Source organism: Vombatus ursinus, unplaced genomic scaffold (assembly GCF_900497805.2).
Source record: "Vombatus ursinus unplaced genomic scaffold, bare-nosed wombat genome assembly UNPS02014825.1, whole genome shotgun sequence".
NCBI classification, from domain to species: domain Eukaryota; kingdom Metazoa; phylum Chordata; class Mammalia; order Diprotodontia; family Vombatidae; genus Vombatus; species Vombatus ursinus.
In genome coordinates this window covers 1765780-1785012 of record NW_020954603.1, presented here as the reverse complement: position 1 = coordinate 1785012, position 19233 = coordinate 1765780, and the positions used below count along the sequence as shown (strand labels likewise).

Below are 19233 nucleotides of genomic sequence, written 5' to 3'. Positions count from 1 at the left end.
AAATGCAGAATTGGGGACTTCTTGGCTCCATCAGTGGACTGAACTGTGCTCTGACAACTTCATTTAATCTAATTCATTGATCATTTCACCCCAACAACCCATTTGCCTGTCTTTCCACACATTCTGATTTTTCAGTAAAATGCAAATTCCTTAAAGTCAGGGGTTATTCTCATTTTTGTCTTTAGGTCCCCAACACTTAGCATACTGCCAGGCAGAAGGTCAGTGCTTTATAAATGGTGGTTCTACTGAATGGAATGGAACCAAAGTGTTGGGTGGGTTTGCTCGGATGTTTGGCAGACTTACTTTGGCACAGAGAACAATATCCAGAAAATCTGGGGACTTCTTCTTTTGGATCTTGTCCTGTTCACTCTCATTCTTGAGGGCCTCCCTCCTTTCTTGGATGATTTTGGCTGGGAGAAAGTTCAAAATATTTTTCTTTTACCATGAAGAACATGGAGCAGATTATTGCCAATGATTCTGCAGAGAGCTATCTCTGGGACTGATAGCCAACTCTGGATCTCATTTGACTTGGCTATGTTGGTAGTGAACAGTTTCAGGCTACCTCTTTGCAGTTTCCACTTACTGTTCCTTGTTTTGTCCCCCGGAGCTAAGCAACTTAATTCTTCAGTTTAGCTATCTGGTTTCCTCTAGGTCTTCTCCAGACTAAATAGCCCCAATTCCTTTAACCAAAATCTCATAAACTCAACAATCTCAAGGCTGTTCTCCAACCTTGTTGTTGTTCTTCTTGTGGCCTGAAGTTTATCAATGATCCACCTAAAAATGACACCTAGAAATCTATAAAATACTCCAGAGTTGGCCTGACTAAGGAAGAATAAGGTAGCATATCTTCTCCTTATTTCTAGAAGCTATATTTCTTTTTTCTTTCTTTTTTTCATGAGGCAAACAGGGTTAAGTGACTTGCCCAGGGTCACACAGCTAGTAAATGTCTGAGACTGGATTTGAACTCAGGTCCTCCTCACTCCAGGGCCAAGGCTCTATCCACTGCACCACCTTATTTCTTTTAATGCAACCTATACTTGCATTATATTTCTTGGCTTCCCTATGACACTATTAGCTCATATTAAGCATGTGGTTTAACTGGAAATCTCAGATCTTTTTCAAAGAAACTGCTTTCTAACCGTGTTTCCCCAATCTTGTACTTATGAAATCAACATTTTGAATTTGAGTGTAAGCCTTTAATTTTATCCTTATCAAAATAAATATCACAATATTTGACCTAATATTTTATTTGAAGCTTAATTTTGCCATCCAACTCAATTCCACTAAATAGCCACTAAATGCTTGCAGTGTTCCAGGCACTGGAGACACAGAAATGCATGTCTCTTACACATGGAATGCTCTCCCTCCTTTCCTCTGTCCTTGGAATCCCTAGCTCTGTTAGGAATTCCAAAGCTTAGCTTAAGTCAACAACTCCTCCATAAGACTTGTTCTTATATTCCCCAAAGGTTAGCACTTTCTCCAAGTTTCTTTGTCTATATTTTGATTTTATTTGTCAATGTGTTTGTTTTATATCCAAGGTAATATGTAAGCTACACAAGGTCAGGGATTGTTTTTATTCCTTTCTTTGGATTCACAGAGCTGATCAGAGTTCTTGGTGTGTGGTAGGTGCTTAATCTATTTTTGCTTAATTTAATTGAATTGAGTATCCCAGCCAACAGGAGTTAATGAATAAAGAGCATGCAGAGATAGTCCAGGGTGCAGGAAATACCTGGGTGCTGACGTGCTATTTGGCAAAGAGCCTGGAATTCTTGACCCTGAGAGCTCCACCTGTAGATCAAGTCATTGTGATGGAGGTAGCTGTGCAGGCGGTAGAAGATGAGTTCTGAGAGTTTGGTCACAGTTGAGAAGTAGTTGGTAGAGAAGCTGCAAGAGGAGGCACAATGCGTTATCATGAGCTAGGGTGCTGGTCAATAGACCTCTTCCCCTGTACCGCTCACCACTGACCTTTCTGTTTGGGAACTGGTCTGGACACTGAAGGCACATTTCATGATGCTGTCCAAGGTCATCAGGCGGATGGGCTCACAGATCTCCACAGAACTGTCCTGGGTGCAGAGCTTCTCCCATGTGTCCTGGGACAGGAGAGTAAAATTGGCACCATCAGTGCCTTCCAAGACTTTTCTTTGTTTGCCTATGGTATGACTATCCTCCCTTCCTCTGTCCCTCTGTACTCTCTCTCCCTAGCTCTGTCCCTCTCCTTCTGTCCTTCTGTCCCTTTCTCCCTACTCTATCTCCTTCCATTTTCCTCTCCCTCCTTTTCTCCAGCTCCATGGATAAAATGTCATATATAGAAATGTTAACACTGTGGAAGCACTACTAGACCTGAAGTCAGAAGACTTGGGTTCAAATCCATTCTCTAGTACTTAATGATTGGTTTGCCCTGGGCCAGACATTTGATCCCTCTGAATTATTATTACTACTGACCAATGACCCAACACTGAATGACTACATAAACAAATGAATTGGGCATTTTACATTGGATAATGTCTACAATCCTTGCAAGTTCTGACGTTCTTTAATTCAATGAAACAATGATTATATGCTATTAGCATTGGTACTAATCTCGTTCTCCTATTTTTCTTTTTGGATGGGGCTCAAATAGAAATGTTCCTTTGACAAGTTATTATCCTACCATTATTCTTTTGCATTTAATGTTCTACAAAGAATTGCACAGGTGAATAAAGCATCTGAGTCAATAGTTATGGAGTGTATTTATAATTGCTACTTTCCAGTGTTTCAGAGAAGTTAGTTTCAATTACCTCTCTTGCTTTAACCAATGTTGTTCCTTAGGTGAAAAGTACTTCAACTTTCAGTTTCAGGTTTGATACAGCTTAGGTTGGAATTTGAGAGGGTTATCAGCAGCAGCATCAGAATTATCATAATTATAGAGAATCATTCTCTCATGTGGAAGAGTTCAGATTGAAATAATCCTGGGACAAATCACTATCCCGCTATTACTGTTTTATAATTAACATCCTATGGGCTATTATACAGTTGGAAAGAAAAACACTATTGTCTGTAGCTGAATAAAACCTTTGGGTCATAGGCTCCCAAGTGCATTCTTAGTGCATCTCCAGGGCCAGGAGAACAGCATGAGGGATATGCACCTCATCCTCTTCCCTCATGCTTTTGATTTATTCTGCTAAGTTACAGCATCTCCACTGTCAATATCATCATTTCATTCCCATCTTTTCTAATGGGATTCAGGATGAAGCAATCCTAGGACGAGTTGCTCTTGTATTATTCTTTTGCACTTAATGTTCTATGAACAGTTATACAGATGGGTGGAATAACAGCTTTGTCTCATTGGAGAAAAGTTTGAGTCCTCAGAACTTCCACAGAACAACATCAGAGCAATGATGGTGATAGAGATCTCTTGCTGTTCTCATGTGCTTGGGGTCTCTTCTATACAATTAGAAGCTTTTATTCCATACAGCTAGGAGATTATGAGTATTCTGAATGGTGGTGCATCTATTAAAATAGCATCCTTACATTTTGGTGGAGCAAAATGTAGGTGGCACAGGGGATAGAGTCCTGGGCCTGGAGTTAGGAAGACTTGAGTTCAGATCTGGCCTCAGACTCTTACTAACTGTGTGACTCAGGATGAGTCACTTAACCTCTATTTGCCTCATGTGTAAAATGGGGATAATAATAGCACCTATTATTATCCAAGGGTTGTTGTGAGTGTCAAATAAGATGGATAATTATAAAGTGCTTAATGCAGTGCCTAGAACATTTCATTGTTGTTGAGTTGTTTTCCAGTCATGTCTGACTCTTCATGACCTCATTTGGGGTTTTCTTGGCAAAGATACTGGAGTGGTTTGCCATTTCCTTCTCCCGCCCATTTTACAGATGAGGAAACTGAGACAAACAGGGTTGAGTCCTCGCCCAGGTCATACAGCTGGTAAATATCTGAGGCCAGATTTGAACTCAGAAAGATGAGTCTTTCTTACTCAATGATGAGGAAGGGTTTAGCTTTCTATAGCAGCCAGCTAATGGACCTGTGTTTCACTAACATTGCATGGGGTTTTTCAAGTATTCTTTTCAAATCTGTTGTGAAGCATTTCAGAATTTTAAAGGTGTACATTGACTAGTACTCTGTAGGTGCTAATTGCTTTTAGTTGGATTTACCTCCATTCTACTTTGATTTCAGGGTGCCAGTAAGTCTCTTAAGACATTCATCCATAGCTTTATCCTTGATATATTTGTTTGATATTTCTTGCTAGAGAAGACCAGAATACTTGCAGGTATCAGTTTCATCTATTAGTTCAATGTGACCTTTGGATTCAAGCTCAAAGCCTTCTTTCCTTGGTACACATCACAAATTTTACACTTGTAAAATTCCAATGACATTTTGAAATCATCGAAGAAAGATTCTGTGAAATGAAGGAATTTTTTTAGTAGAGCCATAAGGCTTGATATTATCCATGTCAATCAAGTGATTAATAAGCTGTTTTAGCTTAATTCCTTCTTTAACTTAATAGTCAAATTTATTTCTGTTTAGGAGAGATGATTCCATATGGACTCAAATCAGAATAAGTTTAAGCTATCTCCCTGATACTACTGTGTTCATGGCATGTTTAAAATAAAGGACAGTTTTATAAGTGGGCATCAAATACTCTCACATTCTCACTATACCTGGGTCTATTTTATTATTTGTAGAACATAAATAAGTCCAAAGAAAAAAGCTGAATCAACAGCTTTGCAATAGTGAAAAAAAATTAGTATAAATATTATGGCATATTTGGACAGCTTATTCAATAATTACCAAATTGGTAATAAGTTACTCTATATCCAGTGGACTCTTTGCACACCATTTTCACTCCTTAGTCAATATGTTGTTTTCTTCTAAGTGTTTATAGATTTTTTTGATGATCTAAGCTGTGAATATTCTCTATAAATGACACAGACATGTGATTTGCCTATTTGGAAGAGTCACTGGTATTCTCATCTTTTGGCAATAGACGTGATATTTTTTAAAGGTAGAATAAGGCTTATTATTATGATTATTTTATTATTACTCTCAGATCTATGTTTTAAGATCTCTCCTAATTTGACATTCTATGATTTCTAGGATTCTCTAGGAGAGTTAAAGTGATATAATGCCTTTTCATCAGTCTGTTATCCTCCTAATACTTAATTCCATTCAGCTGCATATCAGTACTGCAGGGGAGGACAGTGTAAGCCATTATGAAACATGTAGATTACCTGGATGCTGAAGAGAGGGGCTGAACATAGTGTGAGAGAATTGGCTGCTGAGGAGGAGTTACTAAGAGGCAAATAGAGAGTGCAGAGGAGAAGGAGGAAGAAGAAGGGTGCCAAAATTTTTTAGCTCTTTTGCACTAGGCATGGACTTGCACCAAGATAGGGGAATGCACATTAAGGAGGCATCATGACATAGTGGAGAGAGTTGAAATCAGAAGACCTCAGTTCAGATTCTTGATCCATCATTTACTAGCTGTGTGATAATGGGCAAGCAACTAAACCTGTCTGAGCCTCAGTTTGCTCATCTGTAAAATGAGGATAATGTCTGATGCACTTATCTCACAGGGTTGTAGTGAGATAATATATTTGAAGCCCCTTTCAAACTTTAAAGCCTCATATCAATCAGAGACACATAAACTCAGACTTGTTAGGGACCTTTGAGGCCATCCTCAAAATTTCCTTGTTTCTTCACCTTCCTGTATACCATAAAGTTCCTAGCACAGTGCTTGGCACAGAAACAGATGCTTATATTAGCTCTGGTGGCTGGCTCTGTTTCCTGATGGATACTCAACAACTCTCACGGTCCCTGGGCTGTCTATTCCCTCACCAGCATCCTGCAGACACAGTCATTCATCACATGGATGTAGGGCTTCAGAATGCTGAAGTGGAAGGCAGGGGTCAGCAGATGGCGATGCTGGTACCACTTCTTTCCCTCTAGGCTTAGCAGTCCTCTTCCTTAAAAGATCACAAAGACAAAAAACTCAGATTGTATCATCTTATAAGATGACCAAGGGGATATTCATGTGGCACCATAGAAAGAGTGCTGGTCTCAGAGGGGCTAGGCTAGATTGCTGGCTCTGATGTGTCTCAGTTGTGTAACCATGGGCAAATTACTTGGCCAGTCTGAGCCTTGGTTCCTTCAACTATAAGATGGGAATAAAACTTTTACTATTCTATATATAGTGGTCAGAAGGGAAATGATTTTTATAACACTTTAAAAATGGCAGCTATTATTATTTTTATTAATAAAATTATACTTATTTGATGTTTTGATATTTGCAAAGAATTTTACATGAATTGTTGCATTGTTTTCATGTGGATCTGATTCTGGGTTCTGGAACGCTCTGCTAGTGGAACATAAATTGAGGCAGGGTTTACCAAGCTGGTAAGATTTTCCTAATTGGCTGCTCTTCTGGACTTCATGATCTCCAGAAACTTATCATCTTATAAGAATAAACCAAGCCTGTAACTCACAGCTCCTCAGGTAATTTTCTGCTTGAAGGACTACATCATCCTTCTCCAGGATACCGTCCCTCCTCTACCTGCTTTTCAGATTCTTTTTATATGTTGTCCCCCCAATAGCGAGTAAGCTCCTTGAGGGCAGGGACTGTCTTATGACTTGCTTTGTATTCCTAGTGCTTAGTGCAGTGTCTGGCTCATAGTAGACACTTAATAAATATTTATTGACTCTGACTCTGAATACAGACTCTGTGACAGGCTGGATGCTTGTCGTCCCAGGATCTGGCTTCTTAATTTCTGAGAGGAACCTCAACTCATTGACTCCAGGGAATGAGTTTTCCATCCATAGCAATGTCCAGAGTCTCTCATAACATACAGAGAAGTTGCTTTCTGAATTTGAGGAGGTAATATCCATACCACTGAATTTGTATGTTGTCAGAGTGCCAGGGAAATCATCAATTTATCAAGACAGCTGACATTTGGCTATCTCTGCCAAAAGGGTAAAGCTATACTCAGAATTACTCATGAGTGAATGACTTAAAAGCCTTGGACCCATCTTAGTATGTTTCCCTTGGGCAGCTAGGTGGTGCTGTGGATAGCGGCCAGGTCTCCAGTCAGGAAGACTCATCTTCATGAGTTCAAATCTAAACTCAGACACTTACTAGCTGTGTGACCTTGAGCAAGTCATTTAACCCTATTTGCTTCAGTTTTCTCATCTGTGAAACAAGCTGGAGAAGGAAATGGTAAGCTGTTCCAGTATCTTTGCCAAGAAAACCCCAGTGGAGTCATGAAGAGTCAGACATGACTGAAAAAACAACTGGACACCTAAAAGTATATTTCCCTTAGTCTGTGAGCAAGTCTGCTAATTAGGAATAGCCAAGTAATCACAAGTCCTATTGGGAAACCCGATTGATGATCCACTCTCCCTTCTTGCTGCTTCCATATTGACTCCTCTTTCCTTAATTTGATGCTACAAAGAACAGCAGCCTTTCTTAGATTAATGTGAAGTTCAGAGTCTCTCCTTTTATGGGGGTACACCCTATATTCCATTGCCTCATTTATTCTACATATAAAGAAACAATATTAGGAGAGTACTTTAGTCTGAAGTCTTGTGACTCAATTGAATGAGAACCTTTAGAAGTCTTTCTATATGTCTAAAATAATGTCATACACCAAAATAATCTATATCATTCTTCAGTCAGTTTCAAACCCATCCCCAATGCCACTCACTCTTGGCGAGCCTATAAAGTATTCCTCCCTGATAATGGATAATATATATTATGGATATGGATAATATAATATATAGTATGGATAATATAATACAATAAAGGATAATGATCAAATGAAGAGAAGGGAAAAGTTTTTGACCAAATTAAATAATAGAAGCATCTCTTGGGTTCAGCTTTGGCAAGGTGGGAAGGAGAATCCTTGGAAGTAAAATAAGATTTGATAGTTTTAGGAAAATGACTCTCTAGAGCATGCCAACAGTTACTATTGTTCTGAAATTGTTACATACACTATGAACCTTGGCTTAATATTGATACCAGGGGACAGAGCAGGGCTGGTCTAAAGAATACTTCCCCCAGGATGTGGCCATAGGAGGGGAGGAAATGCAACATTTGATAGTTTCCTGTTTTAACTATTTTTTTGTTTCTATTTTTGGAAGAAGTAAAAGTGCTGCCAGAACCCTTTACATTTCAGCGTCCTGAGTTAAAACAATCACCCTGCCCTTGTTATGGGCCTGAACTTCAAGGTTCACCAAGAGTATCTGACAAAACAACAAAGTTGGGAGGCAGGAAGGGCAAGGATTATTATCCTCATTTTACAAAATGAAGAGACTGAGGCTCAGGGGTTGTAAGTGATGAGCTTAGGGCAAAAATTAGAACAAGCAATAACAATAATAACAAAAACCCAGCTCTCCTCCCTCCAAGACCCAATATTCTTTCCACCACTGCAAGGCTCCTCACTTGAAAAGCTGCTATACATTCTGCAGATATATAGAAATCTTGTCTCTCCAATTAGACGGTAAATCTACATCAGGTGACTCTCATTTGTTCTCCTCCCCCTCCCAAATACCTAGCACAGTGCCTGACATCTAAATGGATACTGCTATTTCCAAGGGCCATAGAAATGAAAGCATGACTTTGGTAATTGATAGTTGGCCCTCTTTATTTTACAGAGAGGGAAGTTGAGCAGAGAGAAGAGCTGGGGATCAAACAAGGTCACCCTTGTGATTAGTAGAGGAAACAGCAGTCAAGCCCAGGTTTCCTGCCTCCTTGTACATTCCCCACTTTGTTTCGTGTTGTGCCTCAGAAGGCCCAACAGAATGCATCCAATCCTTCTCCATGGCCGCCCTTCACACACAGAGACAGCTACTTCTATCCTGCTGAACGACAATTTTCTAGAAGTAAACAGGAAGTTCAGGGTTTTATCTAAAAGAGGCTGCTTCTTCTTGTTTTTTTCTATTCTAGAGCAAACAGAGATCCCAGTGGCATTAGGCAAAGGACTCATTTGACCTCACCGAACAATGAGATCAGCATGGGCTTTGGAACGAGGTTTTCTAGGGATATTTTGCCTGAAGATGATCTGTTTAGTTAGGACTCTTAGAGAGCCAGAGGAAGTGTCCAGAAGAATTGAAAACTGAGAGGAAGGATAGTTACTGGCTGGTGTGAAAAAGAAGGTAGCAATGTAAGCCAGCTGTGTGAGTTATAGAAATTTCATTCATTCATTCATTAATTCATTCATTTATTTTATTTTATTTTTTAGGCAATTGGGGTTAAGTGACTTGCCCAGGGTCACACAGCTAGTAAGTGTCAAAGTTATAGAAATTTCAAAGAGATGTTAGTGGAGAAAAAAATTAGCTACTCTGAATTTGGAACCAAGGCTAGCATAAAGGAGACATGTTTGAGGGGAGGGACACAGGATTATTGATTGACATCTTAGACTCTCACCCCCAAACTAAAATGTGTATGTGACTTTCTCTTGGTCTGTTCTAGTGGCTTTAGAGAACTGGTTGTCTTATTTTTCCTTTGCCTTGGCTAAACCCCATGCTTGGAATGTTCTCTCTCCTCATTTCCACTTCTGGCTTCCTTTAAGACTCATTTCAAACACCTTTTTCTGCAAGAAGCCTTTCCCAGGGAGGCAGAGCCAACATGGCAGAGTACAGGCCAGGCCCCAACTAAACTCTCCCCATATTCCTTTCCAAACAACTTTAAAATAACAGCTCAAATCAAAATTTGGAGTGGCAGAGCCAACAAAAAGTAGGAAAGAGACAGTTTTTTTCCTTTGGAGACAACTTGGGAGGTCCACAGGAAAGGTCTGTGACACCAGGGTGGGCATAGGCCTGGAGCATGGCAGGAACACCAGTGGGGGGTCTTGGAGGTGGCCATGACAGCAGCTGCAGCAGCAGCTTTGGGAACTCTCAGATCAGAGATGATAAGGGGATTGGGCAACTAGTCAGAAAGAGATTACAAGAAACCCTCTGCTGGCACTGATTGGCAACTCTTTTGCCCATAAGCAGTTCTGAGTTGCAGTTTCAGGATGGTGAGGAGTGCTTGTGAACAGTCACAAGAGAGCAGGGGCCCTCATCACAGTTCCAGGGCCAAGAGCAGCACTAGTACTTGTGGTTACAAAGGAGCAGGGGCCCTTCTTGGATGAAGACTAGAGCTCAGACAGCTCTCCCAGGATAACAATACCTTGGAAGCACTGAAATTTGCAGACTACCCGAACTAGCTCTGAAAACAGCAATACAAAAAAGCCTGAAACTGGCGGGGCAGAGCCAAGATGGTGGAGTAAAAGCAGTGACTTACTTAAGGTCTCCCCCAAACCTCTCCAAATACCTATAAAAATGGCTCTAAACAAATTCTAAAGCAGCAGAACCCACAAAAAGACAGAGTGAAACAAATTTCCAGCCCAAGACAACCTGGATGGTTAATTGGAAAGGTATATCGCACTGGACTGGGAAAGGAACATAGAACCTGGAGCAGGCCTCAGAGGACTGAATCACAGGCAGCTGTGGTGGTTTCCAGACTTCTCAATCCATGAATACCAAAAACAACTTAGAAGGTCAATGGGAAAAGTCTGTTTTGGCAGTGGTTAGAGAGAAGCACCCTGGGGTTCCAGCCCCAGTCCCTGAGCTTGGCTCCAGGACGCTGGCTGCCTCCTGAGCTTCTGGCCCACAGACTGAGGGGGAATCGAGTGGTTGATCAGAGGGGGATTGCAGGAATCTCTCTGCTGGTGCAGAATTCTCTTGCTTTGCCTGGGCTTGGATCTGGGTCACAGTTCTGGGCGGTGGTCCTGGGGCAAGGAGGAGCACTGGCATGGTGGAGCTTGGTGGAGAGGAAATCCTCCTCACAGTTCCAAGATAGAAAAGAATGCTCACAGACCAGAGCAGAGGCCAGAAAAGGAGTAAACACTTCACCCTTGATCATAACACCTTGGAAGAACTGAAAATTTACAGGTCCCTAGAAGTATCTCTGAAAACAGCTGCACAAAACCCCTGAAGCTTGGGACAGTACATTCTCCACACTGGAAACAGACCCCTACCCTAACAAAGAGTTTATAACTCAAGTAATTGGCCGGGATCATGAGCAAACCTCACAAAAAGAGTCAGACTATATTATCTTACTTTGGTGACAAAGAAGATCAAAACACACAACCAGAAGAAGACAATGAAGCCAAAGCTCCTACATCCAAAGCCTCTAAGAAAAATATGAATTGGTCCCAGGCCATGGAAGAGCTCAAAAAGGATTTTGAGAAGCAAATAAGAGAAGTAGAGGAAAAACTGAGAGTGATGCCAAAGGAGACCCAAAAAATACTGAAGAAAATAACACTTTAAAAAATAGCCTAACCCAAATGGCAAAAGAAGTCCAAAAAACCAATGAGGAGAAGAATGCCCTGAAAAGCAAAATTGGCCAAATGGAAAAGGAAGTCCAAAAGCTTACTGAAGAAAATACTTCCTTAAAAATTAGAATGGAGCAATTGGAAGCTAGTGACAATTTGAGAAATCAAGGCACTGTAATACTAATCCAAAAGAATGAAAAAATAGAAGAGAATGTGGAATATCTCATTGGAAAAAAAAAACTGACCTGGAAAATAGATCCAGGAGAGAGAACTTAAAAATTATTGGACTATCTGAAAGTCATGATAAAAAAAAGAGCCTATATATCATCTTTCAAGAAATTATCAAGGAAAACTGCCCTGATATTTTAGAACCAGAGGGCAAAATAGAAATTGAAAGAATCTGCCGATCACCTCCTGGAAGTGATCCCCAAAGAAAAACTTCTAGAAATATTGTAGCCAAATTCCAGAATTTCCAGGTCAAGGAGAAAATATTGCAAGCAGCCAGAAAGAAGCAATTCAATTATTGTGGAAACACAATCAGGATAACACAAGATTTAGCAGCTTCTACATTAAGGGTCCAGAGGTCATGGAGCATGATATTCCGGAGGGCAAAGGAGATAGGATTACAACCAAGAATCACCTACCCAGCAAAACTGAGTGTAATCCTTCAGGGTAAAAAATGGTCATTCAATGAAATAGGGGACTTTCAAGCATTCCTGAGAAAAGACCAGAGCTGAAAAGAAAATTTGACTTTCAAATACAAGACTCAAGTGAAACATGGAAGAGGTAAACAGGAAAGAGAAATCATAAGAGACTTATTAAGGTTGAACTGTTTACATTCTTGCAGGGAAAGATGATATTTTTAACTCATGAGTCCTTTGTCAGCATTAGGGTAGTGGGAGGGAAAAAATTATATGTATGTATAGATAGATAGAGGGCACAGGGTGAGTTGAAGATGAAGGGGTGATATCTGGAAAATAAAATTAAGAAGTGAGAGAGGATTATACTGGGAAAAGGAGAAAGGGAGAAGTAGAATGGGGTAAATTATCTCACATGAAACAGACAAGAAAAGGCTTTTACAGTGGAGGGGAAATAGGGGAAGGTGAGAGGGAATGAGTGAATCTTATTCTCATAGGATTTGGCTTAAGGAGGGAATAACATACACAATGGGGTGTGGAAATCTATCTTACCCTACAGGAAAATAAGGGGGGAAGGGGACAAGAGAACAGGGGGTTGATAGAGGGGAGGGTTGATAGAGGGGAGGGCAGATTGGGGGAGGGACTAATCAAAAGCAAACACTTCTGAGGAGGGACAGGGTCAAAAGAGAGAATAGAATAATCGGGGGGTAGAATAGGATGAAGGGAAATGTACTTAGTTTTTCACAACAGGACTACTATGGAAGTGTTTTTCATGACTATACATCTATAGTCTGTATGGAGATGCTTGCCTTTTCAATGAGGGTGGGTGGTGAGAGAGCAAAGGAGAAAATTTGTAACCCAAAGTTTTAAAAACACATGTTAAAAATTAAAATTAAAATAAAAAAACCTGAAGCTTACAGTACCCCCAGTGAGCAGAGCCCAACTTTGACATAAAATTCAAAATGGAGAACCAGGAAAATGAGCGAATATAATCATCATCATCATCAACAACAACAACAACAACAAAAACCAAGCCTTGACCATAAAAAGCTACTACAGTGGCAGGGAAGACCAAGACATAAACTTAGAAGAAGACCTCAGTGTGAAAACAATTACAAGCAAAGCCTTAAAGAAAAATGTTAATTGAACCCAAGCCCGCCAAAAATTCCTGGAAGAGTTAATTGGCAAAAAAAAGTGAGAGTGATGAGAGAAAATTGTGAAAAGAGAATTAATAGCTCGGTAAAAGAGGGACAAAAAATACTAAAGAAACTATCACCTTAAAAACAGAATTGGCCAAATGGAAAAGGAGGTACAAAAGTTCACTGAAGAAAATAATTCCTTAAAAATCAGAATTGGGCAAGTGAAAGCTAATGACTTTATGGTTTAAAAACAAATAATAAAACAATAAAAACAATAAAACAAAATCAAAAGCACAAAAAATAGAAGAAAATGTAGAATATCTCATTGGAAAAAGAATTGACATAGGAAAATAGATCAAGGAGAGATAACTTAAGAATTATTGGATTACCAGAAAGTCATGATAAAAAAAAGAGCCTAGATATCATCTTTCAAGAAATTATCAAAGAAAATTGCCCTAATAGTCTAGAATCAGAGGGTAAAATAAATATTGAAAGAATCTACCTATCACCTCCTGAAAGAGATTACAAAATGAAAACTCTCAGGAATATTATAGCCAAATCATAGAGCTCCCACGTCAAGGAGAAAATATTGCAAGCAGCCAGAAAGAAACAATTCAAACACCATGGAGTCACCTTCAGCATCACATAAGATTTAGCAGTGTACACTTTAAAGGAGTGGAGGGCTTAGAATATGATATTCTGAAGGGCAAAGGAGCTAGGATTACAATCAGGAATAACCTACTCAGCAAAACTGAGTATAATCCTTCAGGAAAAATGGATGCTAAATGCAATAGAGGACTTCCAAGTATTCCTGATGAAAAGACCAGAACTGAATAGAAAATTTGACATTCAAACAGAAGACTCAAGAGAAACATAAAAAGGTAAACATGAAAGAGTAATCATAAGGAACTCAATAAAGTTAAACTGTTTGCATTCCTACATGGGAAGAGGATACATGCAACTCCCAAGAACTTTATCATTTTTAGGACAGTTAGAAGGACTCTGCATAGACAGAGGGCATGGGTGTGAGTTGATTATATTGGCACAATCTCCAATAAAAAGAATGTAGGGGTGAGTAAGAGGTATATCCTGGAGAAGGGGGAGGGGAGAGGTAAAATGGGGAAAATTTTCTTCCATAAAGGAAGTGTGCAAGGAAGAGCTTTTATAATGGAAGGGGCAATGGGGTGGTGGTGGCAGGTAATACTTGAACCTCACTATCATTGGAATTGCTTCAAAGAAGGAAGAATTTATACACACACTCAGTTGGGTATTGAAATCTATCTTATCCAATAGGGAGATAGAAGGGGAAGGGGATAAGAGATATAAGGGGGAATGATAAGAGGGAGGGCAGATTGGGGAAGGTAGCAGTTGGAAGGAAGACAGACTTCTGAGTAGAAACAGGATAAAAAGAGAGAGAGAGAGAGAGAAGGATAAATACAGGAAAATGGGATGGAGGGAAATGCAGTGATCATAGTGATCATAACTGTGAATGTGAATGAGATGAGAATAGAATGGAAGGAAATAGCAGAATGGATTGGAAATCAGAATTTTTTTTAAAACAGTATGTAGTGTATAAGAGACACACTTGGAACAGAAAGGCACATACAGAATTGAAATGAAAGACTGGAGCAGAGTCTATTATGCTTCAGCTGAAGTGAAGAGCACAGGGATAGCAATCATGATCTCAAACAAGCAAAAGTAAAATTAGACCTAGTTGAAAGAAATAATCAGGGAAACTACATTTTGCTAAAAGGTGAAGTAATATAAAAAAATTACAGTCAATTTCTCTGATAATGGCCTTATTCTTCAAATATATAAGGAATAGAGTCAAATTTATAAAAATAAGAGCCATTCCCCAATTGATAAATGGTTAAAAGATATAAGTAGGCAGTTTTCAGAAAAAGAAATCAAAGCCATCTCTAGTCATATGAAAAAATGCCACATACCTCTGTTGATTCATACTCTGATTATAGTCTACTAAAATTTCCAGATTATTTCACAAGAATGCATCTGTAGCCACTTCCCCCTCCTCCATTTTTTAAACTTGTAAACTTTCTTTAAATAAAGTGCAAGAGTTCAACTCCGCATTGATCCACCAAATTTCATCTTCTTGACACTGTTTCTTGATCATACTAGCTCTGGTATTTCCCTTGAAATTACTTTGGATTTGCTTTTTATATGTTTTGCATTGACTCATCTGTGTGCATATCCCCTCTCCCCCAATACAATGTAAGCTCCTTGTCACTAGAGATTTTTTCCTAGTCATACTCATGACTCTCACTGAGAAGACCAAGCTAATCATAGGTACTTACCAACCCAGGGGACAATAAATTTGTGCCCAAGCTGTATTTTGGGATCTGTAAAATTAAGCACAGAAGAGAAAAGGCCTGCATTAGGTAGAAATATAGTGTATAAAACCAGAAAAAGTTTGTGAGCATCTGGGTTTTGCTTGGGGTTAATAAGCATGTAACTTGGTCAAGCAGAACTGAACATGCCACAGGACCTGGGTTCATAGTGTCCTAGGAAAATGCAGCTGCTGCCTTAGAGGACCAACAGTCAGATAATGCAAAAATCACAAAAACAGGGCTTTAAGTTGTTCATCATTCCTCCCAAGATGACCAGGAACACTCTGGCCTGAAGTGCTTCCTAGAATGGGGTTCAAACCCTAGAAGGCTTGGTGTATCAACCAGAACATTGGGTTTGGAGGCAGAAGACCTAAGGAGGTATCCTGATTCTGCCACTTATTACCTGGGGGGCTAAATGAAGCCATCAATGATGTCATCATTACAAAATTACCCATATGTCTGGGGACAAAATCTTGTCTTGAAAGTCACTTGACATGAATGGGGATGTGTATGTTAATAGCAACCAGTACAAACAGGTCAGGGAAGGATAACGAATGCCTGCACAGAATCTGGAAAATAACACATACCATGTGACTAGTAGGGGGAATGCAAGCTGACGGCCACCAGCAGATCTAGGACCTTTGACTTTCAGAGCTGGAAAGAACCAAAGTAGATGCCTTGTCCCACTTTCTAGCCCACACAGCTACGTTCTACAAGATGCTGATATGGAACTGAATCTTCTAGTGCCTCAGAACACAAATGGACCATTCCTCAGACCATTCTTTGCCCTTTGCTCTGATTTCGTGCTCTCCAGGTTACCTTCTGATATGGACATTTGGCTTTTCAATTACCTTCCTAACAGGAAGGGGTACTCTCTGGATAAAGAACATGAAGATTTAATGGAAATTATAGGACTGTAGGACTATGGGATCATAGAGCTATACAGAACCTCAGAGGTAATCTAATCTAACCCCCTCACTTTGTGGTTGATGAAATCCAGAGGTTAGGTGACTTACCAATGTTATACAGTCAATAAGTGACTTGTCACTGGCAGTACATACATTCCTCAGCACCTATGGATTGAATTATCATCTCCATGATAACTCACATATCTGCAAATGTAGCCCATCTCCTTCCTGAGCTTCAGTTCCATATCTACCAACCATCTATTGGACATTTCAATCTGAATGTCCAAAGACATCTCAGACTCAATATGTCCAAGACCTTTACCCCCAAACCACCGCTTTACTAAACTCAACTTCTGTTGAGGGCACTACTATTCTTCCAATCTTTTTTTTTTAATTTTAAATTTATTTATTTTTAGTTTTCAACATTTACTTCCACAAGATTTTGTGTTCCAAAAATATGGAACTCTTAATGAATTTGAGTGTCATCTTTGCGCAGGGGCCATGCTAATCTTCTCTGTATCGTTCCAATTTTAGTACATGCACTGCTGAAGCAAGCACCATTCTTCCAATCTTCTAGGTTGATACTGTTGTCTTCAATCCCTCATTCTCTCTCACTGCCCCCCCCCCATATTCAATCTGCGGTCATATCTTGCTGTTTCTACTCCTACGACACTCATGAGTGCGACACCTTCTCTTTACTAACATAGTTTATCACCCTAGTTCAGTTCATCAATCAACAAGCATTTTTAAGCACCTACTATGTTCCAGGCACTGTGCTCAGTGCTGGGGATACAAAGAAAGGCAAGAGACAGTCTCTTCACTTCTTTATAGACTATTGTGATGGCCTTGTTAATCTTATTGTCACATGTCTCTCCCCACGCTCATCAATCTTCCACCATGCTACCAAAAGCCACGATCCCATCATATCAGAGTCCCATTTAATGAACTTCACTGCCTCCCTACTACCTCTAGGATTAAATATAAATTTGGCTGTAGTCTTTTAAAGATTTTCCCAATCTTGCCTTAACATAACTAACCAACTAACTAACTAATTAACTCACTCATTCATTCACTTTCTCTGTCTCTCTCACTGTCTCTGTATGTCTCTGTCTCTCTGCCTCTCTTTAGCCCAACTCTTTTCCTCATACATCCCATGGCTGTGCCCTTCCCCACACCCAGAAGGCTCCTTGTCCCGTCTTCTCCCTAAGAGAATCCCTCCTTTCCTTCAAGATGTAAAACACACACAATATTGTACAGGAAGCCTTTCCTCACTGGCCCAGCACCCAGTGCCCAAGTGCCATTCCTCCCAAGCTACCTTGTCCAGGAGTGGTAAAATCGCAGATTTTGAGAATGGTAAGAAGTTTTAGTGTCCATCTAGTCCTTACACCCAAAGAACCCTCAACAAATGATCTCCCAGTCTCTGAAGAATTCCAAGGGGGCAGCTAGGTGGCGCAGTAGACAGAGCTCTGGCCTTGGAGTCAGGAGGACCTGAGTTCAAATATGGCCTCAGACACATGACACTTAACTAGCTGTGTGACCCTGGGAAAGTCACTTCACCCCAATTGCCTCACCAAAAAAAAAAAAAGAATTCCAAGGAGGGTGATCCAACTGCCTTTTGAATGGTCCCTTCCAATGGCGGGGGGCAGCTCTGATTGTTAGGGAAGTTTTACTTTATTTTGAACTTGAGCCTAATTTTTCCTCTGCAATTTCTGCCCATTGTTCCTGGCTTTTTCCTCCTGGGTTACATAGAACATGTTTAGTCAACCTTCCCCAGAGTAGCCCTTCAAATGCTTGAATGCAGATATCCAATACTTCCTTGGCATTCTCTTCTCTAGGCTGCACATGCCCAGTTCCTTCAATTGATCTTCACGTGAGATGGAGTCAAGGCCCTTCCCCATCCTGGTCTCCTAAATTACTAAATTACTACTGTTACTAAATTAGATGACACTAAATTGCCACATCCTTCTTGAACCACGGTGCCTAGGACTGACCACAGTCCTTCAAATGAGGTCTGACAAAGGCTGCATGCAGTGGGGCTATCTTCTCCCAATTCCCAATAGTTCTGCCAAACTGAACAGTTTTTTCTCAGTCCTCACTCTCCTTGACCTCTCTGCAGCCTTTGACATCATTGGTCACCCTCTTCTTCTTGTTATCTGCCTGCCACAAGTCTCTCCCCACTCCAGTTCGTCCTCCACTCAGCTGACAAACTGATTTTTCCTAAAGCAAGGTCCCACCACATAACTCTCCTATTCAATAAACTATGGTAGCTCCCAACACCTCCAGGATCAAATATAAAGCCTTCTGTTTGGTATTTTCTAAGCCCTTCATAAGCTGCCCACCCTTACTGTCCCAGTCTTCTTACTCTTCTCACACCTTCCTCCCCACCCCCACATTTTCTTTGATCCAGTGACACTGGCCTCCTAACTCTTCCTTACACACAACACTCTTATTTCTCAACTGCATTTTTACTGGCTGTCATCTATGCCTAGAATGATTTCCCTCCTCATTTATGCCTTCCAGTTTTCCTGTTTTCCTTTGAGTTCCAGCTAAAATCCCATCTTCCATAAGAATAATAACAACAATAACAGTAGCTCACATTATTGTGACAGGTGCTGTGCTAAGTGCTTTATAATTATTATCTCATCTGATCCTTTCAAGGATCCTGGGATGTAGGTGCTAGTATTACTTACATTTTACGCATGAGGAAACTGAAGCAAACAGTTAAGCCCAGGGTCTTGTCTGAGACTGGATTTGAACTCAGGCTCATTTCTTCATCCACTGAGCCACCCAGCTGGCTTTCTCAAGCCTTCTTAAACTTAGCACCATCCCTCTGTTGATGTCTCTAACTTGTCCTGTGTATAACCTGTTTATACATGATTGTTTTCACATAGTCTCCCTC

The 19233-nt window shown here is 40.2% G+C and overlaps 1 protein-coding gene and 1 non-coding gene across 3 annotated transcripts in view; both read right to left on the bottom strand.

The window, feature by feature from the left end:
• Nucleotides 1-19233, bottom strand: part of LOC114024931 (cytochrome P450 4X1-like) — a 45240-nt gene that overhangs the window by 14630 nt on the left and 11377 nt on the right. For both annotated transcript variants that reach the window (XR_003566971.1, XM_027838188.1), the window contains exons 4-8: nt 15394-15438; nt 5831-5958; nt 1966-2090; nt 1730-1884; nt 304-410 (exon numbers count right to left, since the gene is read on the bottom strand). Coding sequence is in view for 1 of the 2 variants with exons in the window: in XM_027838188.1 (XP_027693989.1) it covers nt 304-410; nt 1730-1884; nt 1966-2090; nt 5831-5958; nt 15394-15438 (560 nt within the window). In the remaining variant the exon portion in view is untranslated. The remainder of the gene's footprint in view (nt 1-303; nt 411-1729; nt 1885-1965; nt 2091-5830; nt 5959-15393; nt 15439-19233) is intronic.
• Nucleotides 16786-16890, bottom strand: LOC114024955. Its single transcript, XR_003566977.1, has one exon. It is a non-coding gene; the product is annotated as a U6 spliceosomal RNA (small nuclear RNA).